Source organism: Lactuca virosa, chromosome 8 (assembly GCF_052849685.1).
Source record: "Lactuca virosa cultivar CGN04683 chromosome 8, Lactuca_virosa_CGN04683_v6, whole genome shotgun sequence".
NCBI lineage: Eukaryota > Viridiplantae > Streptophyta > Magnoliopsida > Asterales > Asteraceae > Lactuca > Lactuca virosa.
In genome coordinates this window covers 316,420,369-316,444,442 of record NC_136433.1, presented here as the reverse complement: position 1 = coordinate 316,444,442, position 24,074 = coordinate 316,420,369, and the positions used below count along the sequence as shown (strand labels likewise).

At 34.4% G+C, this 24,074-nt stretch overlaps 1 protein-coding gene across 1 annotated transcript; it reads right to left on the bottom strand.

Moving 5' to 3' along the window:
• Positions 1 to 5,297: 5,297 nt before the first annotated feature.
• On the bottom strand, positions 5,298 to 8,402 carry LOC145132816 (AT-rich interactive domain protein). The gene is made up of 2 exons (XM_079067734.1): positions 7,915 to 8,402; positions 5,298 to 5,643 (listed from the first exon to the last, which is right to left on the bottom strand). Exons 1-2 carry the CDS (start codon positions 8,299 to 8,301, stop codon positions 5,470 to 5,472), a joined length of 561 nt encoding a protein of 186 aa, XP_078923860.1. The 5' UTR covers positions 8,302 to 8,402; the 3' UTR covers positions 5,298 to 5,469.
• Between the last annotated feature and the right edge of the window lie 15,672 nt (positions 8,403 to 24,074).

Here is a 24,074-nt window from a genome sequence, read left to right as displayed (position 1 = left end):
AACGTTTGAATAGATAAAAATATTGGGTAATGTTGATAAAGAATTCATCAAATAGGTAATAACATCAGATTCCATATCAAATTGCAGATTTCATAGCATCAGATTTATCACGCATCATAACATCAGATTTCACATTTCACATAATCAATTATGTCAAAGAAAACAGCAAAAATATCATAAACTTCGAATCCAAAATCAAAATCATGATGTTATTCACATAATCAATAACGCAAGATATTGAAATTTGAATCAAAGCATCTGATTTATAAAGAATCAGATATCAAACCTTGAAGTCGGTTGCATATGCCAAACCTCGAAATCGATTGCTCTAGACATCAAACAATGAAATTGATTGCTCCAGGGCGATGGCTGTGGGGGAAGAAGGAAGCGACGATAGCTATGGTGGAAGAGGCATCAACTATGGGAGGAGGTTATGGGTATGGTGTCGCCGACGAAGGAGGAAGAAACAGAGTTCTTAAATCGATTACATAAAACTGATTTGAGAAAAAATCTTACCTGATGTTGTTGTTACCGAGTTTTGACGAAGCCGGAGGCAAAGGGGGCTGGTGGCGGTGACCGGAACGGATGACAAGTGGTGGAGGCGGAAGGTGTGCACGTCGAGGGAAGAACGTCGAAGCTAAGGTCTATACATGAAGGAGCTGTGGGTAAAAAGGTAACAGGCGTCTCTTGTTTCTTTTCAGACTTCACTCTATATCTGAAATATTAAGAGGCTTTTAAAATATTAAGAGGCAAAAAATAAGAAGCTACCAAACAATCTACATATGAATTTTTAAGAGGTTACCTCTTAATTTTTCAATTAAGAGGTAAACAAACAGGGCCTTAGACGAGTTCATTTTAAACTATCACTTAAATTAGAGACAGTATATTTTAAATCGGCTAGTTCCGAGTCATAGAGAGAAACAGGAATGTTAAGAGATAGAAGTATAGAGTGTACCTTATCAACCACTTTCTCACATTCTTTTACTTGCTCTGAAACTGTCTTCGCAGCAAAGTAGCTTTCAGAAGCTTGATCACCATCAGTAGCATACCCATTTCGTTCCGAACCTCTGTTCTGAACCATCAAGCATTTTCCTTCATACTCTTGCAACTCTGACTTCGCAACAAAGCACCCTCCATGTGTGGGTTTTCTGACCTCATCATCTTCAGAGTGAGTTGAACACACCTCAACTCTTCCATCTTCATCACTTCCTTCCTGAACAATCAATGTTGGCTTTGATTTTGAAGCACTCCTTTTTCTCAGTTCCTCTATCTTCTGAAGATAGTAAGCTTCATCCTTCTCAGTTTCTTTCTTTTCATTCATTCTCCTAAGCATGCATTCCTTGGCAAAGTGATTCTTGCCATGACAGTAATTGCAATCATAGCCCGAATCACCCACTAGCTTCTTTTCTTTCTTCTCTTCTTTGTCTCCTGAGTTCTTGAAAAACTCATCCATGGGCTTCTCTGAACTAGAGTTACCTTGTCTGAACTTGTTTCTATTACGAGAAAAATTCTTTTTATATAACTTCTTGGGATTGGACACTAGAAGAGCTTTGTCTTCTTTTGAGATTTCGCTTTCCGAAAGAGCTGATTCGGAATCCTCCTCTGCTGTTTTCTTTCCTTTTGCAACTAACGCCAAAGAACCAAGACTAGAAACAAGATTCATATCCTTCGTAACTTCGTCTTCATGGGATCTCAGAATTCCTCAAGCTTGGCCAAAGTGTAGTTTTTGAACTGTTTGTGTGCCTTCATCGTGGACACAACAGCTTTCCCTTCAGATCTTAATCCATTCATGAACGTGACTTTCTGTTCAATGATTTCACGCTTGAGATTGTGTTTGAGCATTCTGCTCAACAGATGATTAAACCGATTAAACGTCTAATCTATCTTTTCATCAGACTTTTGCACAAAAGCTCCAAACTCTAATAGAAGTAATGTTTGCACGGATGTTCCAAATCAGCGTCACTTGAATAAAGTTCCTTCAGCCTATACCATATCTCTTTCACAATACTACATGCACTCACAAGACGAAATGTATCTGGAGGAAGAGCAAATCTGATAATTTTCATGGCTTTTATGTTGCTCATAAGCTTGTTCCTCTCATCGGTAGCAATGTATTTATTTTCAAGAATGATTTTATTGTACTTAGCCAAAGTTTTGACTGGCTCTCTTGTACTGGAATACGTGAACGACTCCTCCATCATTGAATGCCATACAGTATCACCATGTTCTTCGATTCCAAGAACATAGTCTTCGAAGTGCAATGCCCAGACTTCATAATCTTGAGGAAAGAGTATTGGAATCCTTGTAATAGATCCAATACTACTAGAGAGATTGAAAGAAAGAGTATGAGGACCTTCGTTCTGCATGATGTAAAAAATTCACTAAAACAGATATAGAATCAGAAGTATAATACGTGAATCGAGATCTAGGGTAAAACTAAAGATCTAGATCTGGAGCCTACATCTGATTAAAGCGATTGAGACACCAACAACAGATCCAAGAAAAACGATAAACCCTAGTAAAACCTCGACAGAAGAGTAGCGAATTAATTACACTATCTCCTGCTCTGATACCAATTGTTGAAACAATAATTACTAAGATCGATAGAGTATATAGTGTATAACGTGAATTAAATGACAAGAATAATGATCAAAATAGTGTTGAATGCTTAGATTATAAATAACCCTAGAAGAGTTCAACGAGAACTTTTCTGTAAGAGCTATGTAGGCTAGACTAATAATACATGCGACTAAACGTTAACCCTAATAATACATGCATGCAATATTTATAGGCTAGACTATAAGCATAAACACGAGAATGGACAGGCCCATCTCGGTAAAAGTAAACCTATACATGACATATTTGACACAACATTAATAAGCCAAACAATTTCTTTGAGTCTTTTGTCGCACTTCATCAACTTCCAATCTCCCATGAGAATCAAAGACTTCAAAGGTTGTAATCTTTTCTATATATGGTTGGTTTTAATCCACCTTTGATTGCAAGATGATCCTTGGTGGGTATAAAATGATTATATAATTATTCATTTTAAAATCCTTATGTTGTTAAACTCGTGGTTTTTAACCTATTTTCAAATATAAGCCCAACAGGTTTATCTATTTAATCAAGCATAAGCTTTGAAGTGTTCAAAAAACTTAAAATGGAGTAGAGAATCAACTAGGCAGAAAGATCACGATGCTCTGATCCGAAAGTAGTGGAGAATATTTAAGTATTGAATTCTAAGATCATCTTAAGAATTATGGAATAGAAATAAGGGTCGGACTATTTGTATGTATAATTCAAACGATTTATTTCGTTCACCTGCACAAATACATGTTGGCAACCTTGAATAGTATGAGAGACTTTTGGAAATACAAAACGCAGAAACGCACAACAATCTACATCAAGCTTTGACAAAGGAGATATATAAGAGGCAAACAGAAGCATGACGATGAGGACGACGACTAGGATTACAACTTTTAGGTTTTAATATAATTTTTAATTTTAGTATAACGTTCATTTTATTTTTACGTTTTTTATTTTTATTTTTTAATGTAATTTTTTATTTATAGTTTTAGTAATTTAATTTTATATGGTTTAATGAAAATTTTTATTTTGTTTTAGGAATAGTATGTTTTTATTAAAAGTGTATTTAAAATAAATAAAAAAATAAAAAATATCTAGATGATATGAAATGGTGGTTATTTTCTAAAGTTAGTAAGACTATAATAGGGAGTAGTGAAGTTAACGTGAGGTGAGACTTTTTTAATAAAAATTTAATGACTCAAACTTTATAGCCTTACGGTTGAGAAGATAAGGAAGGGATAATGGTGTGGTGAGGGGCGGTAGAGCCTATATGTTTTATTTAACAATTTTTTAATAGATAAATATTATGTAGTCATTTAGGTAGCGTTTAATGCATGAGACTGAACAACATTGGATGGGATGGAACTGGATAGAACTAGACTGAAGAGAACTAGACTGATTTTCTATATAGCGTTTGGTAAAGCCAAAACATAACAGATTGTGATATTTAAATTACCATATTGTCCTTGATAGTTATTTTCGTTTCAGTTGTTTCTAATACATTTGTAGCATACAATGATTATTGTATAAGATAGTCACTTATAATTTAAACTATTTTGAATTAATCATGTAAACGATAGTATTTGGTAAAACCTCGAATGTAGTTCTTTTATCTATTTACTATGTTAATGCTCATGTCAGAATAATACACTAAAACCCCCTGCCAAGTTTATGTAAATGTATGTTTATCCTCTAATTCTTGTTCCACTCATCTTTTGACTTACTAAACGGGAAAACTTACCACTTATGTGATCATACAACAAATAGGAAGAGATAATTGTTGGAATGCATGGTGGGAGGATGTGATACAACTTACGAATTTTCTCCCTAAAAAATTCTCTCCTATTAGGCTATACTTGAGCGGGAAAAAAAGAAAAAAAAATACAGGTGTCAAAAAAAAATAGCAGTCGATGATTTGTAGAGAAAGCAAGGTTGCTGTGAGTCAAGATTTTCCATGGAAGTAAAACTCAAAATTAGAACAATTAAAACAAGTCTCAGTCTCATCTCCGGCAAGATCTCCTCCAACGGTGATGTGGTACGTTGTTTTTAAAGTTGGTGGGGAAGGTGTAGCGAAGTGATGGGTGTTACCTGATTGAGTGAGAAAGGTGAAGTGGGGGTGGGGGGAGGGGGGGGGGGGGGGGTGACCACATATTAGAGAAGGCAAGGGATTTTTTTGTCATTTTCCTTTTTGTTCTATTGTGTTCCACCATTTTGAGTGAGACTAAAATATAGTAAATTAGTCCCATTTTGACTTGGTCAATAACTTATTTTGTTTCGGTCCCATCCATGCGAAACGGTAACCGAAAGTTGTCTGTTCTATTTTGTCCAGTCCGGTGTTATGCATCAAACGGCATCTTAATGTTTTGTAATGACCAAAAATAAGAAAGAAATTCAATATGGCCAGTCACGGTAAAAAAAATAATAATAAAAATAAAAGATGGACAAAACACCAAATTTATCACAAACCATGGACAATCCGCGCAATATATTCTAAACTTAACCGAGACCAAAAACATGAAATTACTAACAAATGCACGGTGATAGATCCAATAATACACAGCTGTAAAAAGTGACCCATGGTTTAGATTATCAATATAGAAAAAAAAAAAAAAAAAAAAAAAAAAAAAAAAAAGGTATAATCAACTTGGTATTGCATTATCACCAAAAACATTTACGTAGGAACTCTAATAAAAAACATTAAGGAAAAAAAAAAAAAAAAAAACTTTTACACTATTGAAATTTCAAATTACGCATGTGGATACCAGTTTGAACATTGGTACCTTAAAACATTCCACAACTATATCATACATTAAAAAGAAACTTGTTTTAGCAACAAAGTACATTACCTTTAACAATCTTTGCTTTTGTTTGCACAAATACTACTTATTCCAAACTAGGAGCCTCTTCGGTAGGGTTGGACTCAAAAACATCCGGACTTGATGCCTCCGGTTCTTCTAACAAGTCCCTTGATTGAATTGATTCCTTATATGCTGGAGTCTCTTTAAAATCTGTCGCGCCTTCATTATATGTTGCCACAGCAATACCACTAGAAACTAACTGTGACGCAAAACAAAATTATATAATATTTGTTAATGCGTTTTAAAGGCATCCACAATGCATCGAACTTGGTAAACTTTAATAGATTGGCACATCAAAATTTCAGTTTTCATACAACTTTAGTGTTTAATTCATATAAGGCATTGAATTCTACAAATTTCAGTAGAACATATTACAAAAAAAAAAAATTAAAATTAAAAAGTTTGTTGTTTACTCATTGAACAGTTTAATGGTCATTTTTTTTGGTAAAGAAGGGCAGCACCTCCACTAAATTCTATAAAAATAGATAATTAATATAATAGCAAGCTGTGATAAATAGCATCCTACTATGGTTAGGTTTAATCCATTGAATACCAACTAGAATAACTTAATCCCATAAAAAGGAAACTAGGGTAAAATATTGTGCCTATAAGAAGACGTAATAAATGATTGTTAACAGAACTATCGAACTTTAAGAAAACCATTTGTAATATATATATATATATATATATATATATATATATATATATATATATATATATATGTATATATAACAAATGGTTTTCTTAAAGTTCGATAGTTCTGTTAACAATCATTTATTACGTCTTCTTATAGCCACAATATTTTTATCTTTTTCTCAATCTAATTAAGAAAGTAGTTTTTTAGATGCAGTATGCACCACGTTTATTTGAAGACCAAATATGTATATTAAATGTTTGTCTATACAACAATGTAACATTTTTTTAACAGTCTAGGCAATTATGTTTCACTTTTTTAATAACATATATAAGGGAAAATGACTTAAAAGGGTAAGATATTTTTTGTTTTGTACATATTTAGTCTTTGAATTTTTTTTGTCCATATTTTCCCCTTAAACTTGTTATCTTGTACACAATCAATCCTTATGGCTGGTTGTTGTTGGTTTAACTTGTTTCCGGCATTCTTTGCAGCTCTGGCGAGACTCCGGTCATCTTCTCCGGCCAACATGAGTTTTCCGGCGATTGCAAACCCACAAATCAAGTTTTGGCTTCTAGACCTTCAAACCCCCAGCAAAATTTCAACTGAAAATCTTGAATTCCTGCCCCACTTTGTGGGTATCCCTCTGGCAGTGGCAGCACAGCAAGCAAGCAAACCAACAGGCTCCTCAAAACTGTGACCTTTGGTTTTTAATCTATCAACAAGGGAGAAGGGTGGTGGTGTTAAGTGAGGTGATGGAAAGAAAAACACAGGCAACTGCTATGGTGGTTATAGCAGGTGGTGATGATGATGGTTATAGGTGGTGTGATGAGGCAGCCAGTTGTATAGGGCGTAGATAGGTATGGCAGGAGGTGGTTCCAGTGGTTTGGTTAGTTTGGTGTTCGAAGATAGTGATGTTTTTGGTGGTTGAAGATGTTCGAAGGGGGCTGGTATAAACTATAAAGTGGTATAAGGTGGACAGAATAATATAGCAGGAATGGTGTTGAAGTTCTTGGCAGATTGAAGACTCGATGGTCGGTTGTGAATGGTGAAGCAGGTGGGTTTGAAGGTCTAGAAGGTAGATATCAATTTGTGGTTTTGAAATTGTTGGAAAACTCATGTTAGCTGGAGACTTGTCAGAGAAGATGACCGGAGAGTCACCGGAAACCGGCTAAACCCCCACCAACCGGTTATAAGGATCGTTTGTGTACAAGATAACAAGTTTAATGGGCAAATATGGACAAAAAAAATATTCCATGACTAAATGTGTACAAAACAAACAATATCTTACAATTTTTAAGTCATTTTCCTTTTATTTAATTGATAAAGTGTATGAAATCATGTTTCAAATTGGTTAGATAAGTTACACGTAAAATATTGCATTTTTTTTCTTAAAATCAAACCTCTTTGGATATTTCATATAAAATTTGTTGTATAAATTATAAATAACAAGTAAAATGTTATATCTTTTGTACCATAAAAAGCATTTTTGTACATATTGTAAAAAAAACAAACCAAATACAAGTAATTTCTCTATCATGATGTTCGTTTCCTAGAATAATCGGAATCTGTCACACCATTCACATTCAATTTATCCATCAAGATGTTCAATTGTTCAATATTTTACACATTCGATATATTTGTATGTATGGTTTCCTGTAATAATCAGAACATACGACAGCTTTCACGCATCTGAGAAGTAATTTATCATCTATCAGGAAAATGAGTTGCAATTTGCATATCCAAACATAGCATAAACCAAATAAATAATCAAAATCAGTTAAATCAAACCAAATAGAAGACAGTGTGAATTACTACTGGGAATGGAGAAATTACCGCAAAAACGATTCCAAAAGCCCACAAGTACTCAATGACGAATCCAAAACCATCCCATTGAGGCCCTTCCCAAAAATCCGGCTCAAGTCCGGGAAGATCCGGCAACACATATCCATCAAAATTCTCTACCTCCGTCGCATCAACGGTTCCAATTGCACCATCGTTAAACTCACCGGACGATTCATCTTCTCTGGTCGAGGTCGACCCTCTTTTGTTCTTCCTGTCGAATTTTCCGGTTCTAGACGAGAGTTTCTTGGCAGCTAAAACGATGTGAAGAGGTGTTCTAGATGAAGGAGGATGGAGGAGGACTGGACGGTGTAAAGGGAAACGGTTGTATGGTGCTATTGTGGAGGGGTTGCATAGCATCCGGCCACTATTCAGAGCCATTACAGTTGCTGTGGCTGAGAGTAGTACGGTTTTGGTGGGAGGGAATATGTTATCGGATTGGGTTTTGGACTTTGGTGGATAAGAAAACAAGGCAAACGGGTTCACAAGTATGACCCGCTTTTAATAGGAAAATTAGAAAGACGATCCCTATGTTTGATAGATAGGGGTGTTAAGTATGCGGTTCGGTGGTTCGGTACGGATAGTAATAAAATTGTGAATCATTACTATAGGGCGGGTACTTCATGTGCACTAACCAAATCCGAACCGAATTAGCAAAAAAACCGAACCGACTCGAACTGTAAGGCGGGTAACCACGGTTCGGTTCACGGGTACTTGCTAAATATAAAAAACAAATACAATCAAAATTACAAACTCTATTCCAACGATTTCTTTCTAAAAATTAGTAAGTTCAAGAGTTATAAAAACATAATGAAGTTCAAATAGCATACATTATAATTGGTATAATAAATATAAAAATAAAAGTACAAGAAAAGATAATGTAAAAGTGTAAATCTGGAATTGCCGATCATGATTTTTGTTTGGTATATGGCTAACAGTTCAATTGAAATGAATAATATTTTTTTAATATATATATATATATATATATATATATATATATATATATATATATATATATTCCTTTTTAATAAGTGAATTCTTAACATTACACATGTCAATTTTCTACACCCCTTCTTTGCCACGTGGCATATTGTAGTGCATCCTTGCTTTTCTTTCCCGCTCATTTTGAATACCCTGTTTCATAAAGGGTATCCCAAGAAATTAGCAAACATTCATTCATATTTCTATCCCAAAAAATCAGGCTAAATCATTCCAATTCCCGTACCATCCTTTATATATAAATAAACAAGAAATTAGAGATCTAAATCAAAATCAAAATCAACATTCAAACCAAATCCCCTAAATCTCGGCACACCCAAATTCGAATCCACCTTATCGTCTCCTCCATCATCACATCAATCCCTCAGTATTTCTTATATATCTCGATATATGTAGGATTTTTATTAGCCTAAAAGGTGTTAAAATTGATGTGATGGAGTCTGGTTACCTTCTTCCCTCTGTGAGTCGTATGCCTTTATTGAAAGTCTTAACTTTCATTTGGAAAATTTTCAAATAAACAACAATGGATTCCTTTTTCCTTCATCTCTCCAACCTTATATTTGTGTCTCACTCTCGAAGGCAAAGATTTGAAGATACCAATGTTTTCCATCATCTCTTTATCTCCACCATGATTTTTTTAATTATAACATGTGTGTTTGTTCGGTTGTGTAGTTTTAAGAATCGGCAGTATAATGTTCTTCTATTGTCTATCTCTGTTTTGAGTTCGATTTAATTGTTGGTATGATGATATTTGTTTGAAGGTATTTTTGTAGTTTTTATAAAAAAAAATCTATTTCATTTTTAGGTTCGAACTACTCTCTCACCATGAATCACACCCATAACCTCTTTTAAGGAACTTTTTTCTTTAATTTAAATATATTCTTTTCTGTCTCAAATTGTTGGAGAATATCGAGCACATAAGTACAAGCAAATGAGAACAGGAAAAACATCATGTCTAAAAGAACGCTCAGATCCATGACCACATATATGGTAATTAACATTTGATTTTGTGATTAAATAAATTCTAAGTTTCCTTGCTTTGAATTAATGATTTTGAGTTTATCCTTGTGATTCCATCTGTGTGTTTTTTTTTATAGATTTGTAACTCAGCTTATCTATGTGTTGTTGAATTTCTATTTTCAATCACCCATTGAAAGAGTTTAAACATCTTGACTATTTTGATTTTAAAACAAACGAGTAGATAAGTGTTATTACAGTCAAATTCTTTATTATTATTATCTATCATTCTATAACTTATTTCTCTAATTGGTTTTTATGGTATTATAATGCTCATTTCATGTGCTAGTTAAACTATACATCAAAATAATTTATTAACCATCAACTCATTTCATGTGCTAATTGGTTTATATAACATTATCATGCTCATTTCATGTTCTAACTTATTATATAGAGTATATACTTCAAGTATTGTGATTAAAAGCAGAGTTATTTGTTTTCAAAATTATTAAGAGAATACTTTACTTATGCATGTATTGTAGGCAATGAGTTGTGTGGGCTAAGGCTTTCAAAGATGTTCTTTGTTATTTTGCCTTGTGCAAGATTTTCGATGCTATAGATATTGTTTTTGGTGATGCTGAAGAGACACATGTTAATTTTATTGGCCATTGCTAGCATATATATCTTCAACATTACCAAAAAAACAATGTACATTATATTGCTGACTGGTAAGGTGTATTTTCTTCATTTTTATTGCCTATTGGTAACACTTCTTTTTTTCTTTTGTGTTTTAAATATTAATATTTGACTTACCAAATATATAGATCCGAGTCTGTCATGTCTACCATTACACAAACACTTATTTTCAACTTACATGCAGATAATATTATATTGATATATTGTTTACCTTTAGGGTTAAGGGCACACTTCGAGATTTTTAAAGCGAGTTTAGGAGGCTTAATTGAAATGAAACTAACTTGCAAATTCAATGGTTGGATATTAAGTTTGGAATCATAAGTACAAATATGTTGATAAAGTGGTCTCCAATAAAAACTAATGATAATGGGTATGTAACGTAATATGTTTGAAGTTTGGCATAATATTTTTTCTTATTTCATTATATGTATAAGGCATGTTTGTGTATACTTTCAAAAAACAATATGTTATATCGTATTATAAAATTTTATCTATTTGTATATTTTTCTCATATTTTTGATTTATAATGTATGTTGCTGTTTTGAGAATCTAATACAAAGTATGTTGATTTTTTTAGCATTTAAAATTTTATAATTGAACTCCTTGGTTGCTTGCTTTATTTTACTAAGTCATTTATTTAAAATTTAAAATTTTACCTATTTGCAGCACTTGGATATTTTGGAGCACATATTCTGATGCCATCTATTAACCTACCAAAAATTAAATGAATATCTTTTGTAGTTTTCATACATGTGATTACTCTATGTTTTGAGATTGTTAGAACATTTTAAGGTACTATTGTGTATGGTTGTCATAATAAGTCTGTCCATATTTTTATGGTTGATAGTTGGTTTTTTCATTAATGTCACTTTACAATCTAATTATTATTGCGTTTTTGATTTCTAAAGAGTTTAGAAGTTGGTGTCATTAACTTTATTCACCTATGTCCTATTAGTTGGAAAATCTCTTCAATAGTTGGCTTTTAGTTTTTATTTATCTACATAGTTTGAATTTTGCTATTGATCTTTGTATATCAAGTGAATTATTATGGATTATTTATGCTATTTTAAATTATCATCCCGTGTAGTACACGGGTTATAACCTAGTATATATATATATATATATATATATATATATATATATATATATATATATATATTCTAATAAATAAATAGTTTTAATCTTCTTTTGCCAAGTGTCACTCTAATACAACTTCTCATTAATATTATGTCATATGTCATGTAGATATATTAGGCAATTCATTTCAAAATTCAAATTTATATTTTCTAATTATATGTTAAATTTGAAGTTATAATAACTTTAAAATTTGGATATATCTCTTAATTAATAATTTATTAAAATGACTTATTTAAAGTAATTGATTAGTAATTATAAATTTTTATTATAAAAGTTTAATTAATTTTATAACCGTGGTTCCCACGGGTTATAAACTAATATATATATATATATATATATATATATATATATATATATATATATATATATATATAAAGGTTCTAAATAACGCGAGGCGTGGCTTGACGGCAATATCAAAGTTAAGCAATGACAAGCTTTGGCGAGTCATGGCGTTTTTCAACGCATGACTATTTTATATATATATTAAAAGAGATAAATCATATAATTATTGAATTTTACCAAGTATATCAAGTTTTTAGAAGTGTTATATTAGTATTTAATATAAAAAGTTAACAAAAACTCAATTATTTTAGGCCCGATAAAAAAAACCAAAAAAAAAAAACGAAAAAACTCGCGCCTTGAAAAAAACTCGCGCCATAATGCGATAAGGCACGCCTTGACACGTTATTTGGGCGTCACGCTTAACAAACCCGCCTTGGACGTTTTCGTAACGGCTACACCACGCCTCACGCCATGGCACGCCTTGAGGCGCGCCATGGCGCGCTTTTTAGAACCATGATATATATATATATATATATATATATATATATATATATATATATATATATATATATATATATATATATACTAGTCGTGTACCCGCGCAAAGTGGCGGCAAGAATAGTTACCGGGCGTTGATTAATTCATTTTGTTGAATAGTTGTTGTGTGACTATCAGAGCAAACCATAAAAACTATTACGTATTAACAAGTTACAAAATATTTATAATTCTTTGATTATTACAATCCTCAAATGCTGATAAATTTATATATATGTCGCTTCCTTGTAAATTGCAATTAATCACTTAGTTGTTAACTCTAAATAACCGTAACATTTTAACTTATTACGAAACTTCGACCAGTTTGATGAGATGTGAGTTTGTTATATTCAACCAGGTTATTTATTTCCAGTGTATGTTGAATTGCTTTTCTGATACTGAAAGTCTCATTTTCCGATTTTTGTATTTACAACCTATATTGCCACAAAACGAAGACTCAAATTCTTCTTTTCTAATATAAAAGATCATGTTACCATATGGTTAGGCGATAAACTAACTAAATATAGTTATATATGACATAGGTTAAAAATTACAACATAACCATTCAACGAAATCCAATGGTAAATATTTTTTAGTGAGTAGTTTCCTTCGTTGATTAGTTGTCTTGTTACTGGGGGACGGTACTATTCAATGTTCGTTTAACAGATAATCTGCAATCTTAGTTGTATTAATTTCGTTTATATTTCCATTATTTTTTAAAAGAAAAACCAATCGGAAATATTATTTGTATTAATTTTGATTTATATTTCCATTATTTTCTTATAGAGACAAAGTTGGTTAAAATTTTTGAGACTACACTTCCATCAATACTATCGATATCACCATCTTTTTGAAGTCCTTAGGTATCATATCGTACCCTTATCAATGTATGTATATGCTAGGTTGGGGTCAACGAAAATGGTAAGAAGTGGTATCGATTATGTAGCTCATAACAATAAATCTCACAATCATTCATGAAAAAGTATCATCATGCTTTTCAAAAATGGTCGGGGTCAACAAAAATGGTGAATATGCAAGATATATGCCACTATACTTAATATAATAAGTAACATGTTAATTATGAGAATTTCCATGTATAAGAAAAATATGTCTTAGTTAGGGATGTGTTTTGGGCTGGAACTGACACGAACCGGATCGGACCCGAATAACGCGAAACCCTAATTGGATGAAAGGTTAGAACTGAAACCCAGACCGATTATACTACTACGGACCGGTTCGGTTCGGGTAATACGGGTTTCAAATCAGTTATTAACCTGAAAGGACCGTAATAACATGTACAATATGCTATTGAACCGAAATAACCCGAATAACCCAAATAAGCCGAAATGACCCGAATAACCCAAATAAGGAAATTCCACATCTAGTTCAAGAAAAATATATATATTAAACATTGATAATTCATATTCCTAAAATCCATAATTCATAATTAAACATTAAACATTAAACATCCAAATTAAAATATGAATCTTAAGTTTTTTTCCAAAATAACAATGACCAAATACAAATTAACTATTCATGGATATTGATTGATTGTTTTCCCTTTCCACCTCTATTGTTTATCACGTTTTCCAACTCTTTCGAGACGTTATATATTTGCGAACAAATTTGTTCGGTATAGATCTAATATCCGGCCGCTTGTACTAAAAGTCGCCTCGGACACCATGGTAGAAATTTGTAGTCTCAAAATATCTATCAACATAAACAAACAAAGTATTAACATATATATATATATATATATATATATATATATATATATATATATATATATACAAATAAATAAAGTTATAACTTCGATCGGTATTGGCCTATTGGGTGGGTAAAACAATACGCAAGAGCCAAGAGGGATCGATGAAGTGACTATTCAATTTCCGGGTCGGTCCTTTTGGCCCAATTAAACCTTCATTCGGGTAACCTGGACCGAATAACCCAAGAACCGAATTGGGCTAAAATAGATACCCAAGAACCGACCCAAATAACCTATTCGGTCCTAATTTGGATCGGTCCGGTTTAGGTTTCGGTTTTGGTTCGGTTACTCAGTCCAAATGCATATCCCTAGTCTTAATTATTTAAAAGTTTGATATTATTTTATTTTAGATCTTATTTATCTTTATAAAAAAAGATCACACAATATTTTTTTTAAGTAGTTAAGCTATTTAATTATATGTAAAAATTAAAATAGATATACTATTTATTTTCATAATTGCCTAGTCAAGGTCAACAACAGAACAAATTAGAGAATAATGATTTACTGTCTCTTATATAGAGTTAAGAATATAATTTAGACACAATCCTTCAACGATGATATCATTTGTATACCGAAAACATTTAAAATCTCGTAATAAAAATAAATATTTCATCCAAACTTGTTAGGGTGGAGACGATTTAGATAATCATATAAATAGTCATAAATGTTCTTAGAAAATAGAAAAAGAATATCATTTAAAACATGTTGATCAATGATTATAATGATGAGAGAAAAGGTAATAAGAAAAAACACTTGGGGACAAAGAGTACAAAAGAAGTAGCGATGGTAATTTCTTTCGCAGGAATGGCTTATTGCACCAACTTCATACCATAGAACATCAAACAACTTTCATAATCACCAATCATATAGCTCGAATATACATGGAACTGGAATAACCTACAAAAGGGTGAAGATTCAACAATGTCGATTATGATGGTACGTAGGGTTGATTGAAAAAGAGCACGGTGAATAGTTGTACAAAAATTTAATACATTTTTATAGATTCCTTACGTTATTGTTTACAGTGAAGATTATTTATGGAAGAAAACCTTTCTAATTTTTAAAGATAAATCTCATAGCAATCAATCCCTTAATGTATGCTAAGGGAATTCAAATTTCAACAAGGATATGGGATTTGGGATTTTAATATGGTAATAAGAAATTGCATCCATAATCCATGTTATCCATTCACAATTTATGTTAGTTGACAATAAGTAATTAGTTGACCAATACGATGCTATTTATTGTCACACCCTCAAATCGGAACGGCGGAAACGTTCGGGGGCGGAGGACGTCATGTTCAATATCATAACAATGCACAATACTAAAACAAGCAACAACATCATCCATTGCATTAATAATATAGTTAATACAAGTGTGTTCTGAATGTATTTGTAAGACACCAAAAATTCATATATCAAAATAAAAGACGAGTCTTGAACATGCTCCGTCTTCTCAAAACCTGGTCCAGTGTACCTGTCTACTGATGACCAGAGAATACAAGTTATTTTGAAAGAGTAGATCAGCATTGAAGCTGGTGAGTTCATAAGTATTTTTGTGTCAAATGTTTGCATTAGTTTGATGAAAATGTTTGTAAGTGTTTTGATGTAAATGTTAGTATACTTCCTAGAAAATCCTATATTTTCTACTAAAATGGAAAGTAGTCTTCTACCAAGACCCGACTGTTTTGTATGTTTGTTCTTTTGTAAAAATGAATGTTTTCCCAAGTTTATGACTATCATTACTAGAAAATAGATTACATTGCCTTTTATGTGAGAATATCACTATATGAATGTAATGGGAAAAATGAAGATGTACAGTAGTATTGTATAAAGTAACTACTGAAGTACTAACTACCTTAAAACCAATTTTTTTAATTAAGGTAAAATGTAATGAGGTTATAACCATGCTTGATTGATTAGTATAAAACACGACGTTCTAAAGACATCAAAATGGTATGACATTTGTCACCCGTAGACCTGCAGGTCCCACTGTAGCTAGCAGCAAGGTGTAGGATGTCAATCCTGTATAGATCTATACATAAACTCACGCTCTCCCTCCAGGAGACTCTGGTTACAAAACGTGACACAACAGTTTATTGCTATGTCATGAAGTAGTGGCTCACATTAATGTTATCTTGTTCTTGTATTAGTATGTATGTTCCTTCCTGTTCTCGTTATAATATGTTCCTTTCTGTTCTTGTTATAACATATTCCTTCTTGTTCTAGTTATAGTATGTTCCTTCTTGTTCTAGTTATAGTATGTTCCTTCTTGTTCTAGTTATAGTATGTTTGAACTTACTCATGTAAGTTTCATTGTTCTAGAAATAGTAAGTAGTAATCCTCTAAACTATACTTATTATAGTTTACTAGTATGATTGTTTGACTGTTACTGATGTATAGAAAAGACTCAATTACTCACCAAGCAACTAAGTTAAGTATAATCCTTAAAAATGGGTTTAATATTCATATATGTATTTAATAAGTATAACTATGATTTAACCGATATTTGGACTAGTGATCCTACCCCAAGCCCACAACCAAAAAAGGAACAGGAGTCAAGGTATCTAGCAATAGTCCTAAGTCTATTAAAGCATACTTATACGTAAATATATAGTCGAATATGATTTAATATAAAAGAATTTTATAAAAGCTTTAAAAGAGTTTTCAACAAGTTTTGAGTATAAGAAATCCTTTTGGATGTTGTTTTCACATGTAAATGGTTAACACAATTTCATTGTGTTCTACTTGTATCCCCCCCCCCCCTAAAAGCATTTAAAAAGCATTTAAAAGTATAGTTGTAGGGGTATAAACTCACATGTAGTGAGTGATTCGAATGTAAGATCGATATAGGATGCTAAGTATGCCAAGTGAAGTCTCGAGCACAAACGGATCCTATTAAGCATATAATGACACATATATGAATAAAATTAGTGTATATAACAACTAACATGTAAGGGAAACACCCTTAGGAACTAGGAAACACTCTCAATGGAGTGTTAGAATCAAATATGATTGAATGAAGGGTGTTCACGGCCACACAAGGAGTGTTCACAGCCTTAGAAGGGTTCACGGCCATAGAACACATGATGTGTTCATGGCCCAACCTTGATCCTATGAAGGGTTTACGGTCATGGAAGGAGGTTTCACGGCCAAACTTGCATCTAAGAAGGGTTCACGGCCCAATGAAGGGTTCACGGCCGTGAACTCTTGAAGATTCATGCAAAGTGGTGTTTGTTTCATGGGGAATCAAGTGTTTCTAATGGACAACAAGAAGATGGATAAGATACTTACTTTTTGGAAGCCTTTAGACTGTTCACGGTTGAAGAAAGTTCAGAGAGAATTGGTGTGTTCACGGCTAGAGTTGAAGAAGTGAAGGAAATAAGCCAATTTCTTATATATATGGAGGATGTACACGGCCAAGGATGGGTTCACGGCAGTGAACTCCTTTTTGATGGTTTTTTTTCCGGCTCGATTGCAACTCAATGAACTCAATCTAACACTTCCTAACACACAATCCTTGAGTGTACTAAGCTTAGAACTCTCAAACAGACCCTTAACAAGGCTAAAAGATAACAGAAACAAGTATGACTTTTGATTGAATTGATTGACTTTACAAGATAGAAATTTCGGGTTGTCACATCATCCCCCCGTTAAAAGAAATTTTGTCTCGAAATTAGATTTTAAGCAAATAAAGATAACCCAAGGGAAAAGATCAGGATATTTAAGTTTCATTTGATCCTCGCGCTCCCAAGTGAATTCAGGTCCCCGCTGTGCATTCCAACGAACCTTCACTATCGGGATACAACTTTGCTTCGTTTGCTTGACCTCACGGTCCATGATCTCTATTGGTTCTTCCATGAAGTTGAGGTTCTCATTGATCTCGAGTCTCATCGGATAGACACTTTTTCAGGTTTGAAACGTGGAAAGTAGATTGTACGTTACTAAGTTCTTGAGGTAGTTTGAGTTTGTAAGCTATATGGCCGATTCTAGCGAGAATCTCAAAAGGCCCTATGTACCTTGGATTTAGCTTCCCACGCTTTCCGAAGCGTATCAAGCCCTTACAGGGTGAGACCTTCAATAGAACACGGTCACCAACCTGGAGTTCCAAAGGTTTCCTTCTCTTGTCAACGTAGCTTTTCTGTGGGTCTCTAGAGGCTTTCAATCGTTCACGAATCTGAACAATCTTCTCTGTCGTTTCCCGAATGATTTCCGGACCCGTGAGAGTGCTGTCAGGAACTCGTCCTTTAGCTAACTGTGTATCACCCACTTCAACCCAGCATAGAGGGGATCTGCACTTTCGGCCATAGAGGGCTTCAAATGGAGCTGCCTTTATGCTCGGGTGATAACTGTTATTGTAAGAGAACTCGACAATGGGTAAATGAGTATCCCATGCCTTTCCAAAGTCTATCACACATGCTCGCAACATATCTTCCAGAGTTTGAATAGTCCTCTCACTTTGTCCGTCGGTTTGCGGATGGTATGTTGTACTCATGTCTAGCCTAGTTCCTAGGGAACTTTGTAGCGACTGCCAGAATCTTGAAGTGAATCTATTATCTCTATCAGAGATAATAGATATGGGAACACCATGCAGTCGTACAATCTCCCTAATGTAGGTTCTTGTTAGTTTCTCCATCTTGTCAGTTTCTTTGATAGGCAGGAAGTGTGCGGACTTGGTTAACCTATCTACGATCACCCAAATGGTATCGAGACCACCTGTTGTCTTGGGCAACTTGGTTATGAAGTCCATTGTGATCCGCTCCCACTTCCATTAAGGTATTTCCGGTTGTTGTAGTAAACCTGAGGGTTTCTGGTATTCGACCTTAACCTTGGCGCAAGTAAGACACTTACTCACGAAGGTAGCAATCTCTGCTTTCATGTTAGGCCACCAGTATAACTTTTTGAGATCCAGATACATCTTATCTGAACCTGGGTGGACGGAATATCGAGTATTGTGCGCTTCGGTCATGACCACGTCTCTGAAACCACCGAGCTTCGATGTCCAGATCTGATCCATGAGATACAAGGCTCCGCCACCCTTGACTTCCAAGTTTTTATCCATCTCTCTAAGGGATTCACCTGCCACATTTTCAGGCTTCAAGGCTTCTAGCTGAGCCTCCTTAATTTCTGTGGATAGATGTGAATGGATAGTCATAGTCAATGATTTGACTCTACTACCAGAGTATTCTTTCCAATTTAGGGCGTCAGCTGCTACGTTGGCTTTACCGGGATGATAACGAATTTCGCATTTGTAGTCATTGAGTAGCTCGACCCACCGTCGTTGTCTCATATTGAGCTCCTTCTGGTCGAATATATGTTGAAGGCTTTTGTGGTCTGTAAAGATAGTGCTTTTCGTACCATACATGTAGTGTCTCCAGATCTTTAGAGCAAATACCACTGCTCCTAACTCAAGATCATGTGTGGTGTAGTTGACTTTGTGCATCTTAAGCTGTCTTGAGGTATAGGCGATGACCTTTCCTCGTTGCATAAGAACACAACCAAGCCATTGGTTGGATGCATCGCAATAAACCACGAAGTCTTCTATCCCTTCTGGGAGGGATAGTATCGGTGCGCTGCATAAGACTCGCTTTAGTGTTTGGAACGCCTTCTCTTGTTTCTCTTCCCAGTCAAAGGTCTCACCCTTCTGGGTTAATTTAGTAAGCGGTTTCGCGATCCTAGAGAAGTTCTGAATAAACCTGCGATAGTAGCCAGGGAGACCTAGAAATTGACGAATTTCTGTAGGCGTCTTTGGAGCTGACCAGTTCTCAATGGCCTTTATTTTGGAAGGGTCCACGTGAATTCCCTCTTCGCTAACCACGTGACCCAACAATTCGACTCTTCGAATCCAAAATTCGCACTTAGAGAACTTCACGTAGAGTTTCTCCGATCGAAGCGTTTCCAAGACCTGACGTAGGTGTTGACTATGTTCCTCCTTACTTCGAGAGTTGATAAGTATGTCATCGATAAATACAATAACGAACTGATCCAAGTAAGGACGGCACACCTGATTCATTAAATCCATGAATACTGTGGGCGCATTGGTTAATCTGAATGGCATCACTACAAACTCATAGTGTCCATAACGAGTTCGGAAGGCTGTTTTGGGAACATCTTCCTCTAAAACTCGTAACTGGTGATAGCCGGATCTCAGATCAATCTTTGAAAAGTAATTCGCCCCTTGCAGTTGGTTGAACAAGTCATCTATGCGAGGTAGAGGGTAATGGTTTTTGACAGTAAGCTTGTTTAGTTCTCTGTAGTCGATGCACATACGGAACGATCCGTCTTTCTTCTTTACGAACAAGACCGGTGCTCCCCAGGGTGAGAAGCTTGGTCTAATAAAGCCCTTCCTGAGCAGTTCGTTCAGTTGACCGAATAGCTCCTGCATCTCTGCTGGTGCTAGACGATAGGGCGATTTGGCTACTGGGGTATCCCCTGGAACTAAGTCGATTCTGAACTCGACTTGACGTTGAGGTGGTAATCCTGGTAGTTCTTCTGGAAAGATGTCGGGAAAGTCGGGTACTTCTGGGATGTTCTTTATGTCTTTCGTCTCTTGACTCATATCGACTACATGAGCAAGGAATGCATGACATTCCTTTCGTAAGTACTTCTGGGCTTGTATACTTGAAATGATTCTAAGGTTCGTGCCTGGTTTGTCGTCGTAGATAACTAGGGTTTCGTTAGACGCTAGATTAAGACGAACGACCTTCTCATAACACATGATGTCAGCACGAAGAAGACTCAACCAATCCATGCCGATAATTGATGGGTTTTATACAAAGCAAACAATCCTATGTGTGCATGCAACCCTAATTTGAGGATCTATGTTTTCACTATTAGACATACAAGCATTGAACACAAAAACTAGAAACCCTAGGAGGCACATGTAATTTTCGAAATTAACATATAATTAGGGTTAGGATACATACCTTTAATGTTATATTGTAATAACAATCAAATCCTTGAAGATCTTGAACTTTGGTAGCAAGCGCCACAAGTGTCGCGCCTCTAATGGCTCACAAACAAACCTAGCAACCAAGGATTACTGTGGAAAGAGAAGGGAAGTGGAAAATTCGGCCCTAGCCTCTCTTGGAGTGCCCCTAGACGAAATCCAACCCTATAGGGGTTTATATAGGTGATAAGGAAGGTTTAGGATAAGGCAGGTGTATCTTAGATAACCCTAATCCCTCAGCTTCCTCCCTAAGGCTTCCAAGACACCCTTAGAGCCCAAGGAAACCCTAGGACACTCTAGATTTCGTTCCATCCCTCTAAAGGGAGGTTCTAGAATGCTTAATGCTCAACTTTTGAACATTATCACCTTTTGTCCATGCAGTTTCAATTAATTCCTTTAATCCCAAAATTAATTCCAAATTCATTTTTGATTAAATATTAATTAAACAATATGATTTCTAATTAATATATTATATCCATAATACATTAATAAATTAATTTATTAACCAAGTAATAAATTAATAAATCATTCTTCTCTCTCCAACAATAATCCTATTCAATTGCCAGGTTTGAAGGCAACCCAAAAGGACATTGCTACTATCAATTCAAGTACATACCAATTATAGTTATGGGCTTAGACACCTAATCCAACAGTCTCCCACTTGGATAAGTCTAATAACTATAGTTGTAAGTCTAACTTCAAAATTGACTAGCAAATTTTAGCTACCAAAAGCGGCTGTCGAACTCTGATCTTATCAGTGACGTGTCCTTAAGATAAGGGATCATATATTCCTCCATTCTAGATATCGTATAGACTGAGACATGGATTTTAATCATTCTCTCTGTCTATGTGTTGTTTCCCGATTTCCGATTTATGACAACTGACAACAGACTACAGTTGAACACATCAACTTAGTCCCGGCTTGGCCAAGCGCTTAGGGTGTCATCACTAATTCATCGAGGGGCCCACATATATCGCTTTTATCCCACTTTGGGTAAAAGGAACGGATAAACTTTGACTCGAATGCTCGCTTGTACATACTCATCAAATCACACACAACAATATGTTTTATAACACCAAGTTACTGGTGCGTTTACATATTATCAATGTGCAACCGACTCATAGAATACAACTCACACATCTCGGTTTCAAGAATATAAGATGTTATCATCTCACCAATCACTCGTGATAAAATCCATGAAGCGATCCAAGTGAGCGTGGGTTTAATCCAATACTCTAATCTTATAGCAGTACTCATGATCTCTGCAGCAAACTTGTGCTATGTCTAAACACTTTAGACAATCTACAGACGGATTCATGACAGTCTTCTTTCATACCTACTTCCAAAGTATGAGCGACTGTGGAGTGTTTGAATAATCTTATTATTCGGGAAGTCAAAACATGCAAAGTGAAACACAAGAATAATACTAATCCTATATGGCCCCAAACCTTTAAGTATAAATAAAACATTTTATTTAATCACCATATCGACTAGTCATTATTTGTTGTTTCGGGTATTCTACTTCTTACTTGAATTATAACAACAGTTGTCCCATGCACCAAGCATGCACACTATGTTTACCTATGGTCCTTACTTCGTAAAATAGATCAAATGAACACATTTCCAATGATGTTCATTTCACCATTTCCTAATCCTAATCATTAGTGTAAGAATACAAAATTCTCGCCACTACTAGAATATGTTAGATTCTAACATTTTATGCAATAGTCCTTTCGTAATGTCACGGCACAAAAGTCACCAAGACTCGGCCAATGAAATTACAAAGTGCTCTATTGGAGATTGTTACACGATAAGCCCATAGATGTGAAGTCTCACATTCAAAGTACATTTCTTTGAACATCCTTCTTGCATAAAAGTTTCTAATCTAGACATAAATTCTTAACGTTCAACTCCCAATATGGAAACATTTCCATATTTGCCATATGACAACTCATTCTAAATAGAATCTTGTCTATTCATAATAATGTCAATATGATCCATCCATTAGTATACTTCCAACTACTCACAAGCGACCAATCCTTGGCGAACCTTAGATTGTCCTTGACAGTTGTTTAATTATTTTAGTCAAATCCGGTTCTAGTCCCTTTTTCCCTCTTAATGCCCTAGACATTTGGAAAACTTTTAGAACAGTCAAATATTACAGCATATGCAATCAATCCTATACGAGAAGAGTATGGGACACGATTCATAATGTCTTACATAAAAGCATGATACTTTATCAGCCATTTGCCATAATATTTTTATTTGCCACGTTCTCACAATTCGAACTATGAAGAGGGATGCCGTAATCATAATCGAATTTTGAGAATGAAGTTAATATATCCTTGACTAAATTTGATTAAAATTTCTCGATCTAAGCTTTTAGATTTGAAACGAAGTATAACATTCTCTCCCTTAATTATAGCAAAACAACTTTTCAACCCCTGCAACTTTGCAAAGTGAAACTTTTGTTTTCTATAATTAATATTGCCAACCTGCAACAGTTAAAATAATAATCATGCTCCCACTATCATGATGATTATATCCATTCCAGCATAACATTTATGCTCCCACTAGCTTTGACACGTATTCAGAAATCAGTTAAACTTCTAGAAAACAGTACTTATTGACTTCCAAAGTTCATCTTTTCTAATACGATATGCTTCGATAAGCCTTTATCTAAGCTTCTCAAACTCATACACCTTTCCTTAGATAGCTCACATGTGTGTCTAAACTAATTCAGAACTTACATTACTAAGTCCCAAATGTTCAGACTAATCGCCAAATCTCATAATTCGAACTATGAAGAGGGATGTCGTAATCATAATCGAATTT